At 32.7% G+C, this 12,728-nt stretch overlaps 1 protein-coding gene and 1 long non-coding RNA gene across 3 annotated transcripts; one reads left to right on the forward strand and one right to left on the reverse strand.

The window, feature by feature from the left end:
• Positions 1 to 1,273: 1,273 nt before the first annotated feature.
• On the reverse strand, positions 1,274 to 10,200 carry LOC112710279 (3-hydroxyisobutyryl-CoA hydrolase 1). Of its 2 annotated transcripts, none has more exons than XM_025762438.3 (14): positions 8,905 to 10,200; positions 8,409 to 8,489; positions 7,884 to 7,952; positions 7,570 to 7,633; positions 7,255 to 7,334; positions 7,072 to 7,155; positions 5,981 to 6,065; positions 5,389 to 5,474; positions 4,415 to 4,536; positions 3,059 to 3,119; positions 2,843 to 2,944; positions 2,501 to 2,602; positions 2,363 to 2,404; positions 1,274 to 1,673 (listed from the first exon to the last, which is right to left on the reverse strand). In XM_025762438.3, the coding sequence occupies exons 1-14, from the start codon at positions 8,935 to 8,937 to the stop codon at positions 1,533 to 1,535; spliced, it is 1,152 nt and encodes a 383-aa protein (XP_025618223.1). In that variant the 5' UTR covers positions 8,938 to 10,200; the 3' UTR covers positions 1,274 to 1,532. The 2 variants fall into 2 exon arrangements, with proteins under 2 accessions (XP_025618223.1, XP_025618222.1); XM_025762437.3 differs by having other exon boundaries at positions 3,059 to 3,122.
• A 709-nt stretch (positions 10,201 to 10,909) lies between these two features.
• On the forward strand, positions 10,910 to 11,904 carry LOC112712891 (uncharacterized). The gene is made up of 2 exons (XR_003157957.3): positions 10,910 to 11,399; positions 11,664 to 11,904. It is a non-coding gene; the product is annotated as an uncharacterized lncRNA (long non-coding RNA).
• The last annotated feature ends 824 nt before the right edge of the window (positions 11,905 to 12,728 follow it).

Raw genomic sequence — 12,728 nt, forward strand, 5'->3', positions numbered from 1 at the left:
CGTTTAACATAAAATAAATGAGTAAATTCTCTTTATTTTATACACATACAAAATTATAATTTCTTATATTATTCACTCATTTGTCCTTAATTTGGTACTTTTAATTCAATTTTTTTGTTCAAATAGATGTTATTAGACTCTTGTCTGAAAAAGAAAAATTTATATCATGGTCAAAAATAGAGAGAAATGACTAATACATTGTGATTGATCTTCATGATTTGCAGTATATAAAATTTTAATATTTTAATATGAAAAATATCTTTTGGTAATAATTATGTGTTGTGGTGCAAAATCTTTTTTTATGTATTACTACTTATTTTTTTTAATTCTCGCTTTCATTCAAAAAATGAGAAAAAAATAAGATGCACACTGTGGGATCAATTTATAATCTAATTACTTGATTATCTATGTGATCACCAAACAACCGAATACATAATTATTCTCTAATTTACAAAATTTAACAAAAGCATTGGTAAGCATATCGATTTAGCATTTATTTATATATTTTATTTATTTATGTTATATTTAATTTATAATCATATTATATCTATTTTTATCAATAATTTTTTTTTAAAATATCATTAATGTTAGTACATGGTGTAATAAATAAATTGAATGATAGAAACACATAATTATATTTTTTTCAGTCAAAATTTAGTAAGATACTGTAATTTAAACTTGCAATATTAGTATATTAATAGTGAAATGGAAAAAATATAATATTATATCAAAAAAAATTTTTAAATCATACTTGTAATTTATAATTGAAATCATAATTTAAATATTTTAAATGAGATAATTTTATTTAGAGAATTCATAATTTAAACATAATTTTTATATATTTAATAACTACATTCAAGTTAATACACTTAATACCATATTAAAAATAATGAGCAATACACGTCATATTATTTATTTATTAATTAAATTATTACAATTCAAATTTATTTTAATAGATTAATTTAAAATTATCATTTTAATCTTACCACGTGTATGGCACGAGTTATTATACTTGTATATATATAAACATGATTCGATTTAAAAATTATCACATATTAGTGCATATAACTTAAATAAAATTCAAACACTAATTTTTCTAAATAAATATTTACTTCTGTCTAGATCGTTAATTTTGGTTGCAACTAATATAACTTTTTGTAGATTAAAAAAGATATATTATACATACTTCTAATTGCTTAATTAAAGTGAGGGATAATTGATAATTAAATACTTTTAGCTAAAGCTGGAAGAAGTGAGTCAAACTGAATCCAAATTAGATAACTCAAACTTGCTACTCTCATATCATTTAAATATAAGCTAAACATTTTATCTTCAATCTATAACAAATTTAACACCAAATATATTTGGAGAAGAAATATAGTGATAAAACTACACAAATTTGGAAGTCCTACATCATTTATTCTTAATCAAACATCATTTACAAGCCTAATACTTATACCATGCCAATCCATATAAATCGCCAAAATAAACATTCAAGAATCCATTGAACACTGTAATGAGACAGGATCGTCTTAAAGCTTTGAAATAACATATGGAGGCAAATTGTTGAGCCTCTCGGGAAGCTCCAAATCCTTCCATCCTTCATCGTCAAGCTTCGAGAAGTAACCGTCAACATCACTATCACTTACAAGCTCCAATCTTGAAGGCTCCCACTGAAAAGCATCATTGTCATCAACAAGAAGAACAAAGAATCACCATTTCAAAGGTCAATTACATTTGCCTCCTCTAAAGTTAGATGATGTTACTTCTGTATTCATAAATTATGTGATACTTGGTACCTATGTATTTCATAAAATAAAATCTGATACCGACTTTGGCTTTCCTTTTCTTGAAACTAAATAGTGTTTTAATATCTCTCTATGATAAATACAGAGACAGCAAGTACGATAACTTGTTTGGTAGGTGAGATAGATATAGTCATATATTCTGAATTTCACACTTCTGTCTCCATCTCTACTGTCTCACCATCTCCATATTTGTGTGCCAAAGATAATTTTCATAGACTAATGGAGGCTAATGGCCATTGTAGACATTACAAATCAAAGGTGGTGTATGCATTGTCACCTTAGGAGAAATTAGTGCAATTTTAATCATGCTATGTGAAGACAAAAGATCAGCTACCAAATCAGCTACTCGTATAGAATACATGTTAAATACAAAATGCACATTAAAAATGAGTTAAACAATACATATATTTATATACAAATAAATGGTGGCTGATTTGGTGACAGATTTTTTTGTGTGAACATATCATTTTTTGTGCAGCTTATCCAGACATGAAGAAAGTTATTATTTATTAATATATCAGAAAATGTGATAAGAAATCAACAAGGTTACTCACCTTTGGCTTTCTGTCTTTATCTATTAGTATAGCTCTGCAACCCTGCACCAAGGCATAACAACTATTGAGTAATGCATGGGAAAACAATAACTAAAGCTCAAAATAAAAAAAAAAAATGTATAGGAATCAACACAAAACCTCAAAGAAATCTTTGCTGTAGCGTCCTTGCAGAACATGACATACAACTCTATAGTCGGTAACAAGGCATTGACCAACACCTTGGAGTCTGGCTTTTCTAATCTGAAAAGGCCAACAGAAATACAAAGAAATGAATACAACATGAGAAGATAACAATGGAAAGAGATATCTTGATATGTGTTGTTCTCTAATCAGGCAAATATTCTTTTTTTCGGTCCCCCCCACAAAAAAAGGCTAGACGGAGCTCTTACTCTTGTGACTTTATGTAAGCATCTTATGTGACATATTGAGCTTCTTTAGATGACATAAAATAGAAGTATTTAATGCTTTCTGGAGAAATACCAATTTAAGAAATACTTTCAGGCTTGTTGGAGAAGCTTTCTTCAAGGTTTGAATAGTGGCAGAAGCCCAATTATCAGCCTTATTATTCATAGCTTCCATCTCCTATAAAAAAAAGACAAAATTATTGTTGCTAATCAAGAAAGTTTGTTCTTGATAATGCTGAAAGTTATTTATCAAACAAGTATTTTTAACAGCAGAACTTAAAACATGACTTACAAGATAATATAATATTTCTTCAACTGTTTTTCTAGAGAAACACCTATTGATGGCATCCATCCTGCTATAAAGTGACCATAATAAGCATTAAGCATGCTTTATCATTAAATAACAATAAAGAAAATAAATAAGCACCATACTAACAGATGTATTTTATAAGGCAAACCTTATTTAGCATATTCAGCAAATAGAGTGAGCTCTGTGTGTGTGTGTTTCTTGTGTTTTGGTTGGGGGGGGGGGGGGATAAGTGGTTTTTATTATTGGATTAACAAAATTAAAGTTGGAAATATTTTTTGTTTTTCAATCCAACGGTTAAATCCTTCACATTACCTTGATTAATATATAGAAAAGATTCCCATTTATATATTGGGAGGGTAGGTAGTAAGATGTTGAATGTTCAAATCTCTGCTGCTCGTAAGCAGAGAATAAATTACAAACGTTATGAAAAATAAAACAAAACATACCAAATATATCATCAAAAGTACATTTTAACATATAATTATAGTAATGAGATCTTTTTTATATTCCAACTGAACGGAATTCCCACATATGCACTTCACCGCAAATTTGTTGCAATAGAATCAATTTCATGTTTTCTCTATGGAGTTCAGCAAACTCTAATATAGTGTCACTATTTATCATTTCCTTTCTCGGTTATCTTTTCTCAAGGTTGTTTCCTCTTATGATACAAAAGGGCAATAAGGGAAACAACCAGCAAAACACTGAGGAACATGTGGCTCGGATCCACAAGTAGTAGAAATGGGCAAGGGTCACAGAGCCAAAATAACCAACTCCAAGCTCAGAGACTGTGGTGACCAAAACGGAAGAATACAGCTATAGTGGCTTCAAGAAATTAGTATGCCTCTCGTTGGTCACCACAAGCTCAGAGACTATGTGGTGACCAAAACGGAAGAATACGGCTATAGTGGCTTCAAGAAATTAGTATGTCTCTCGTTAGTCTTCCATCTCTGGAATTCTATTTCTCTTCCCCATTCCTGGCTTGATACATCGCATTTGTTCATTTTGCAGACAAATTGCTCATGACTCAAGAGTAGTAATGTAGTATAAATCAGTTTTGTTCCTGAAGATACCCTTCTTCAACTTTCCTATCACCTGTTAGTTCACATCTTCTTCTCTACAGTTTCTTGAAGTTCCTTATCAATCTTGTAATTACTACATATTGGTATTGGATTTATACCTGACTTGATTTTTGGTTTGAGTGAAACATTGAGGAATATATTTTACTGAAATCACTGGGTGAATAGTTATCAACAGTGACATTTCCATTCTTCTATTTCTATCACTTTCTATCTCAAATAAAATTAATTCATTCTCGAACGGATATTACATACAGACCTGTGGTAAACACTGTCCTCTTTCAGGGAAGGTTGCTCTGAGTACTTATCAATGATTGCAGACACTGCAGTTGCGTCATTGTTTTCTACCTTGTACAATGATTCTTCCAGTAACGGCAATTTCTGTTCATTGATTATAAAAAGCAATAAATCAGGAAAAGTCAGAAAACATAGGATTAAATCAGCAAAGAAAGAACTACTTATAGACATGACATCACAATAATGTAAGATTTGCTTTGTTTAAAATAAATCTTCCAGTAGCTAGCTTGGATAAGTTTTAGGAACAAATTTTTAACAAGGATTCTACCATGGATGAGTTATACAAAACCATAAAATGGCATATCAAATTTAAAAACACAAAGCAATGGATTGATAAGCAAACTCCTATGCATCAAAAGCATTTAAAAGGTGTCTTTAATAGCAAGAATAGGATTCGCAAATTACTCTTCTCTTATTGGTTACGATAGCTGATAGAAACTTAATTTAAACACTTCACCTCCATATATAAAGAAGGATTTCCTTGGTGTTGTATTGTAGCCATGTTGCTTAGCAGGAACACACTCTGCTCAAGTATTTGTTTGAAGGTACATAATACTATACACAGGAATTATATCCCCAAGAATATTATACCCAGGAATAATAGTCCTGAATACTGAGGGAAAAAAGCCCCTCTTTTATGAGTATTGCTTATATTATTCCCAAGTCACTATTCCCAGTCCAATTTTACATACCTTGATATAAATATACTATTAGGTAATAGAGAATGTTCTGACTCTAAGAAACAAATGACAAGCATCTCTAACTTCCTAAGGTTAACATCCCATGGGTGTGAAACCATTTTGTATAACCATTTTATTTCAAAGCTACAATAAATTTTCAGCAGATTAACATTCTTATAACTTAAGGTTAGATATCTAGTTAACAAATGCACAGATCATCAGAATAAGCACAAAATTATAGTGAAAAATAGCATACTGATGAAGGGACAAAATGTGTTGCAAGACCACAAGTAAGCATTTCTGCGCCATCCAACCTAGCACCTATGAGACCAACATATTCTCCTGCAAATCGTTTTCATTAGAAAGGAAAAAAGGAAATGAAATGTTATTACAATTTCTCTGTTAGTCATAAAGAATGCTGAGAGCATTAACAATTCCAGCCTCCTCTCTCTCTCCCCCATACCACCAACAAAAGAAAGAGTAATGACACATGAACCTTATCTATGAGTTTGCCACCACCTCTTGATCTTTATAATGTAAAAACATAAAAGGAAATAAGAAATGGAAAAGAAGAGAGAGAAAGTAAAAAAAAGGATGATGGTAGTTAAACCCATAAATATGGATTCATGCTCATTATCACAAAAGAGAAGGTAACTCTAAGCATTGATGACATTAACTGGACAATAAAAAAAAAATTTGATATTAATTGGCTGATAAAAAGTGTCACCGACGTATGCAGCAGAATTCATAAGTGTCAAACAGTCAAAAGATTAAAAATAAGTAAATATAAATAAAATATAGTAAGAACCAATTGAATTGATAGAGGATATAAGGTGTAACATGCATACCGAAAAATCCAGGCAATCTAGACAAGAAATATGAGGAACCTACATCAGGAAATAGACCCAACTCTGTTTCTGGCATTGCAAAAACCTGCAAATAGTCCACCAATATAAGTCCATCATGAAGTTAAAACAAAAATTCATATTAGAGAGAAGAGGAAATAGTAAAGAAATGACGAAACTAAAATATCCACAAATATTCCTAATGATACTGAGCAATGATATCAGACATTTCAACATAAATGATATCAAAATCTCATTAAAAAATCACTCGATTTGGGTGACAAAATGAGAGGCAATATAAGGTTGTGAGTTATTAAACCCTCGAATTCCTTCCTGACCTGAATATTGCAGAATACAAGTGGGGTATGGATGAGTCCCAATTTGAGCTTTGAAATTGAACAGTGAGGTAACACTAGATGCTGGAGAGACCCAGCCCTCCTAATTCTATTCCAAATTCTCCCTTTTTGGATGCCCCCACATCAACCACCCACCCATATTTTCCCTCATCCTAATAGAAATAATAAATCCTCACCTCTTCCCATTAACCTGCCAGCCAGCAGATTAAGTTATTAGTCCCTCATGGGTCACACGCCCCTCCTCTCACCCTCCCAGCCTTCCTACTTTTCCTATTATACACCACACTATAGGCCTTCCCAATTTATCAGTAGCAAGATTACAAGGGATAGTTAACGTTATTACCCAAATCCCCATCACCGTATACATTACGATTGCTAACATAGTCCAAAGTTCAACCCTTTTTCCTCTCATTTTCCTATACGAATTTTAAATTCAACATATGGCTGAACGGATATGTGCATTGTCCACCATTCAGACTCAAGGACTATTGCATGATGGGGAATTTCGGGATACAAACTAGTCATGAACTACCTCATAGCTTAAATTTTTGGAAAAGATGGTTGATCACATTCAAAATACAAAATATTCCAGAGTTTTTAGTTTATCATAACATACTTGTCATTTAACATACCCTGGAAAGATAGGATAAGATTCATCATACTAATCAAATTAACAGCTCAACTAGAATTTGAAACCACATATAGAATTCAGTATTTAATAGCTTATTTGAAACTTACTGTTTTCTCAGTAGCTACACGAAATCTACCATGTATAGAAGCACCAGCACCACCTCCCATGACAATTCCATTAAGAATTGAAACCTTCAAAAGTTTTTTTTTTTCCCAAAACAAAAAATGTACTTTAATGGTACGTATGTTAGATTAATGAAAGTAAAATGTTGCTAAATAAGAAAAACTTACCTGTGGCTTACTATATGTTGCCATCAAGTAATTCAATTTAAATTCATTCTCAAAAAATTTTGCACCCAACCTCCAGTCACCTATTTCATAATTGCAATATGAATACTATTAGTTTTGCAATGAAATTGGACCCTATATTTTAAAACACATGCAAAACAACTTGATTGAATACTCTCTCTCTATTGAACAAATGCAAATATGCAATGATTCAATACAGTGAATAGTTTTCATATCTAATCAGCTTCCTATATCATACTTTCTCTAATAAAATTCCTCCTTTATCAATAACAATTAGAAAATAAGAAGAGAACATACCTCCTTTCACATCACGAACAACAGCTGAAACATCACCACCAGCACAGAATGCTCTGCCATTTCCCTGATGCAAGTATCCACAAGACATGCCAAATTCTCTTAGACAATGAGAAGATCATGATACATATTCAACTATGACTATATTTTCATCCGTGACTCTTCTCTCTAATTGTAAATTTGGAACACACATTTACATATATTATTTGAAAAGTATAAGTAGCTTCTCTTAAGAACAGATTCAGTAGTGTATTCATCATTATTCCATTCATATTTGTATTTTTTAATGAGCTCATTAAAAAAGAAATTCAAATTACCTTCATGATAACCAACTTAATATCAGGATTTCCCTCATCTTCTAAAAAAATTTCCAGTAGCCGAGATACCTGCACGAAGAAGACAGAAAAATAACACAGACAAAAATAAGAACAATGAAATGTAAGCAGAACTACATAACTTTTAAATATACAAACAAAAGTTTTTCCAAAGAATTCAGATAGATGTTTATGGAAGAAGTCAGAAGTCAGAAACGATTTTCAGTTTCCTAATATGTTTTCTTGGGAAGTATACTTGTATTTCATGACAAGCCAACCTCATGAAGATAACAGAAAATGCAAGGAAACAATTAGAAAACATTATGACTTACAAGTCTATACAAAAATTTCACAATCAAAGAAGATAATTTTAAAAAGAAAGCTCAGCTCAAAGGTCCAAGTGTTTCTAGTAACATTCAAGCGAAAACAATTTATCAGAAAAAGCATTCAGCAAGTTAATTGCCCTATAAACAAGTGTTTAATTTCAGATGATAATGCATTGTGCAACATCATAGTGGATTGCTGTACCATATAAAAAGAGAGGGCATTCAATTGTCTTGTCCTGTTCAGTATGATAACCCTTGTAGACGACTTTTGCTCTACCAAAACCTATCAAATTAAAATGAAGTATTAAGAGACAAACTAACATTTTGAAAAAGAAAAAAATAATGAAAGGAAAATATTAAGAACAATAGTTGAAACATCCCAAAAATGAGAATTAATCAGTAAAGTATCACACTTTGACACAAAATAACAGAAACATCAAAGCAATTAATAACTATGCAGAACAAGACCTATTCAAGTTAGCACCAGAACCTATGTGAAGCTTCACACCTCAGATTGTGTAACTGTTGTCTTGAAATGGTGTGTGGGTGAGTTAAAAACTAATAAAACTAATTGAAAGCCCACATTTCAAGTGGCCGGTGTTGAGGCATGGAAGATGAGCAAAATTGGGAGTAGGTAAAGTGAAAAACGCTGAAAATGAGTGAAGAAAACAAAGAACTTTTAAGAGAAGATTATGAACCTGATCATCGTCGGGTTTGGTGTAAGAAGCCATAACAACGATGTGTTTTTTCTTTATTTCTGGAACCTTGGAATCGAATTGCAGAGGATATTGCAATTTGTAAAGTGAAGTATCACGTGATTGTTCTTGTCATCAACCAGAAAGCAGTGAGAATCGCGAGTTAACTCGCGGAATCGGACGAGTTTGGGATTTAAGCTTCCCCTTCGGTCGTGATTTTGCTCTTGGAGTTTGAGGGTGCCGGAGAGCCACGGAGAAGAAGATCGAGCCAGAAGCTTTGTTTGCTGGCCCCACTCTAAAATCCATGCTTATATTCGGTTTTACAGTTTTGCACTTTTGCTAATTACGATTTTGCACTAACTTTTCAATCAACTAAAAAATTTCCCGTTTATTACCTTGCTCTTCAATTGATAAGAAATTTAGACTCAGTTTCACTGAACAGCTCAATTAAGTTTTTTATTTTTTAAAAATATGATAAATCAATATAATAGTAGATGAGAAAAAAAAAGTTAAGAATCTGGTAAAAAAAAAAGATAAATATTGATTAATAATTAGAGTTTAATTTTGATACACTAATAATGTAAAATGTTTTACAGAGTCGTACAATTACGTTCGTTATTTTGAACGACTACTCACGCGATTAATGTAAAAATAGTTATTTTTACTGATATGACATCGCATAATTGGATGTACGTATAAAACTATTTTATCTGATAGCGCATCAAAATTAAATTCTAATCATTATTGACAAAAAAAAAGTTAATACCCAATTTCGAGTAAATTATTATTTTTATCCACAAAAAAATTAGAACGCTGATAAATTTATCCACAGAAAAAAAATAAAATTAACTTTATACTCATAAAAGATGATTTTTTGCATACAAAATTATATAAATCTTAAAAAATTATTTAAAATTATCAAACTACCCCCTAATATAACATAATTCTAACTTCTAATTTTATTCCACACCACGGCTCCTCCAATTTTAAATTCCACCACCACCCAACTACCACTCTCATCCCCGACTACCGCTATCACTGCCACCGTCACCATTACCACCACCACCATCACCATCTCCTTCTCTTTACCACTACCATCATCACATTATCTCATCTCCCTCGAATCATCTCCAACGAGCCCATCCTCTACCTCATCTTTGGGATGGAGAACTATCACCGCCTCGGTCTCAGTTGGCCTTAGCTCCAGCATCGAGGCATCAAGATTCGACAAGTTGTTTGCGAATAATCCTTTACGAGTGATGAATTGGGTTCTTCAGGATTAAACCGTAGATCCGGCAAGTGAGGACTTCGGCAAAATAGGTGATTACTTTGCACATGGTTACTCCAACCTGAGATACGCCAAGAACTCGATCTGCTTTATGAGTGCCTTCGCAAGAGGTAAGTTGTTCTAGTGGACTGCCTTCGCACACGCCATGAGTGTGTGAACAAATTGGATTCCATTGTGAGTCAACCAAGATGAATGGCTGAGTCGAGGACGACTCGGCGGGTGAGGGTTTCACGCGCTTGGAGGAAGGAGATAGAAAATTGGTGGTGGCGGCAGTGACAGTGTATATTGCCTTGCCTGCGATGGACTTGAGGTCGTAGTCAGAGAAGAAACTATCCTCGAAAGTCTTATCCAAGGAAGTTGTAATGGTGAAGGATTCAGTTTGGGACAGGAAGGAAATGGAGGAGAAGGAGTCGACGGAGTGTTACTACAGTAACGGGGGAGGAGGAAGAGGTGGAGAAAGATATATTAATCAGTGTTCTGAAAATCGGACCGGACCGGCCGGTTCGACCGGATTAATCGAGAACCGGTCATTTGGCCGGTCCGATTGATCTCTAAAATTGTGTTGTAGAAAACCGGTTAAAAAACCGATCGAACCGACGGTTAACCGACGAACCAATCAAACCGAACGGGTTTTTTAAAGGCCCGGTTCGCTATGGACATGGAGACGGCGTCGTTTTGCTCGAAAATAAAAAGGCAAAAAGCAACATACCCCCTCCCCCTTCTCTCTCTCACAAACCCAACCCTAAACCCTATCAGAGCATAGGAGCATGCTAGGATCCCTCTTCTCCATTGCCGAGATACTCTCCATCAAACAGAGGCTGCCGTCGCCGCCGGACTAGCCTCAACCGAGCCACCCACTTCTCCCATCGGCGTCACTCACGTGCGCAGAATCCACGGGCACGTTCTTTTTCTTGCCGGTGCTCTTCGTTTTCAATCGCAATCCTTTTCTTGTCATCACAGTGGTTCGTTCTCCTCTCGACATCTCTCTTCAAGCTCTCTCTCTAACTTCACTCTCTCTCACCCTCACCCTAGTCGCATGCATTGAGGAATCAAAATCAGAGTTCATAGCCTTAGCCAGTACCCACACTCACCCTCACCACCTTCTCCATCGTCAAAAACTTACGTCGGCTCCGGCGTTCACACAATCGCGGTTCTCTTCCTGTGCTGCCGATGTTCTCTTCCTTGATTGGTGATTTTGTTAACAGGGGAGGTTGTTTTTGTTGAGTTAATTACTGTTGATTATTGATAAATTTCTGAGTTAATTTTGTATAGTCTCCAGTCTTCCATTGCTTCAATTTCATTTTTGCGAGTTGATTGTTTTTCTGGATTAACTTTTTTTATTGTTGTTTGTTGTTTTTCTTAGTTAATGGTTATGCTTTTTGGTTAATTAATTTCTGAGTTATGTTGTTCTGTATTATATTGGACAAATTGGATTGAATGATCTGATAATTTTTTTTTGGCAAGAGAATGTCAGATTCAAGAGATGGACATCAGTTTCTTCGAAGTTCTTCCAATGTTCCTCATTCCTTTCCTTTTTTTATTTAGCTGGTATTAGATCTTTTGTATTAGGCTTGTGTTAGTTTTTTGTTGTTTTTGGACCTTGACCTTCCTCATCATCCAGAAAAAGAAAAGAAATTAATGTTTTCAATTTTTTTTATAAACTCTGATGTTTCATGAATATTTAATAATAAATTGTAGGTAAGTTATATATTAAATTTTTATTTTTTAAGTTTTTTTTCTTTTATATTTAATTAAATCGGTTCAATTACGGTTCGATTCCGGTTGAACCATTAAACCATTGAACTAGTTACTCGACCGGTTCGATTTTCATAACCTTGATATTAATGAACACAATTTTAACAGAAAAAAATACATGTCCATCTATGATAACAATCTCAATGTTACTTTTTTTATGGGTTTTTGTTGATTATCGTTTCGAGCTAGTTGGAGATATTTGTTGGATTGAAGTGAACTGTGTCGTTCAAGAGTTGGTGATGGCGGTGGTGATAGAAAAAAGAGGTGACAATGGTGATGTTGCCATATTGATAATGATGACAATGAAAGTAATGGTAGTAATTGCAAATAAGAGTAATAGTTGAGTAGTGGTGATAATATTTGAGATTGAAAGAATGATAATGTAGAATAAAATTAAAAGTTATAATTAAAATATATTAAAAGATAATTTTAAAATTTTAAATAATTTTTTAAAATTTAAATAATTTTGTGTGCAAAAATTTATTTTTTATAAATATAAAATTAATTTTATTATTTTGTAGATAAATTTAACAATATTCTAAATTTTTATGAGTAAAAAGAATAATTTACTCCAATTTTTCCCTTAAAACTATGATATTTGCCGGATTGAGATCACTTGTCTCATTGCCATTTTCTTTTTCATGTCCTACCACACATTAAGAATTGGATGTATATTTATTTAAATTTTTATTCATTATTAATTTAACGATTTTATAGGTTTATTTTGGTTTTTTTATTTATATAAATATTAAAAATATTTTAATTTCATAAAAAAATATTGCCA

Source organism: Arachis hypogaea, chromosome 9 (assembly GCF_003086295.3).
Source record: "Arachis hypogaea cultivar Tifrunner chromosome 9, arahy.Tifrunner.gnm2.J5K5, whole genome shotgun sequence".
In the NCBI taxonomy this organism is placed as follows: domain Eukaryota; kingdom Viridiplantae; phylum Streptophyta; class Magnoliopsida; order Fabales; family Fabaceae; genus Arachis; species Arachis hypogaea.

Bases quoted from the DNA above. Each gene is read 5' to 3' on its own strand.
- LOC112710279 (XM_025762437.3), bottom strand. From the start codon at position 8,937: ATGGCTTCTTACACCAAACCCGACGATGATCAG. The intron at 5,475-5,980 runs GTATGCATGTTA...AACGATTTGCAG, and splicing joins TAGATTGCCTGGATTTTTCG to GAGAATATGTTGGTCTCATA. The intron at 2,945-3,058 runs GTAAGTCATGTT...TTTTTTTTATAG, and splicing joins AAGAAATATTATATTATCTT to GAGATGGAAGCTATGAATAA.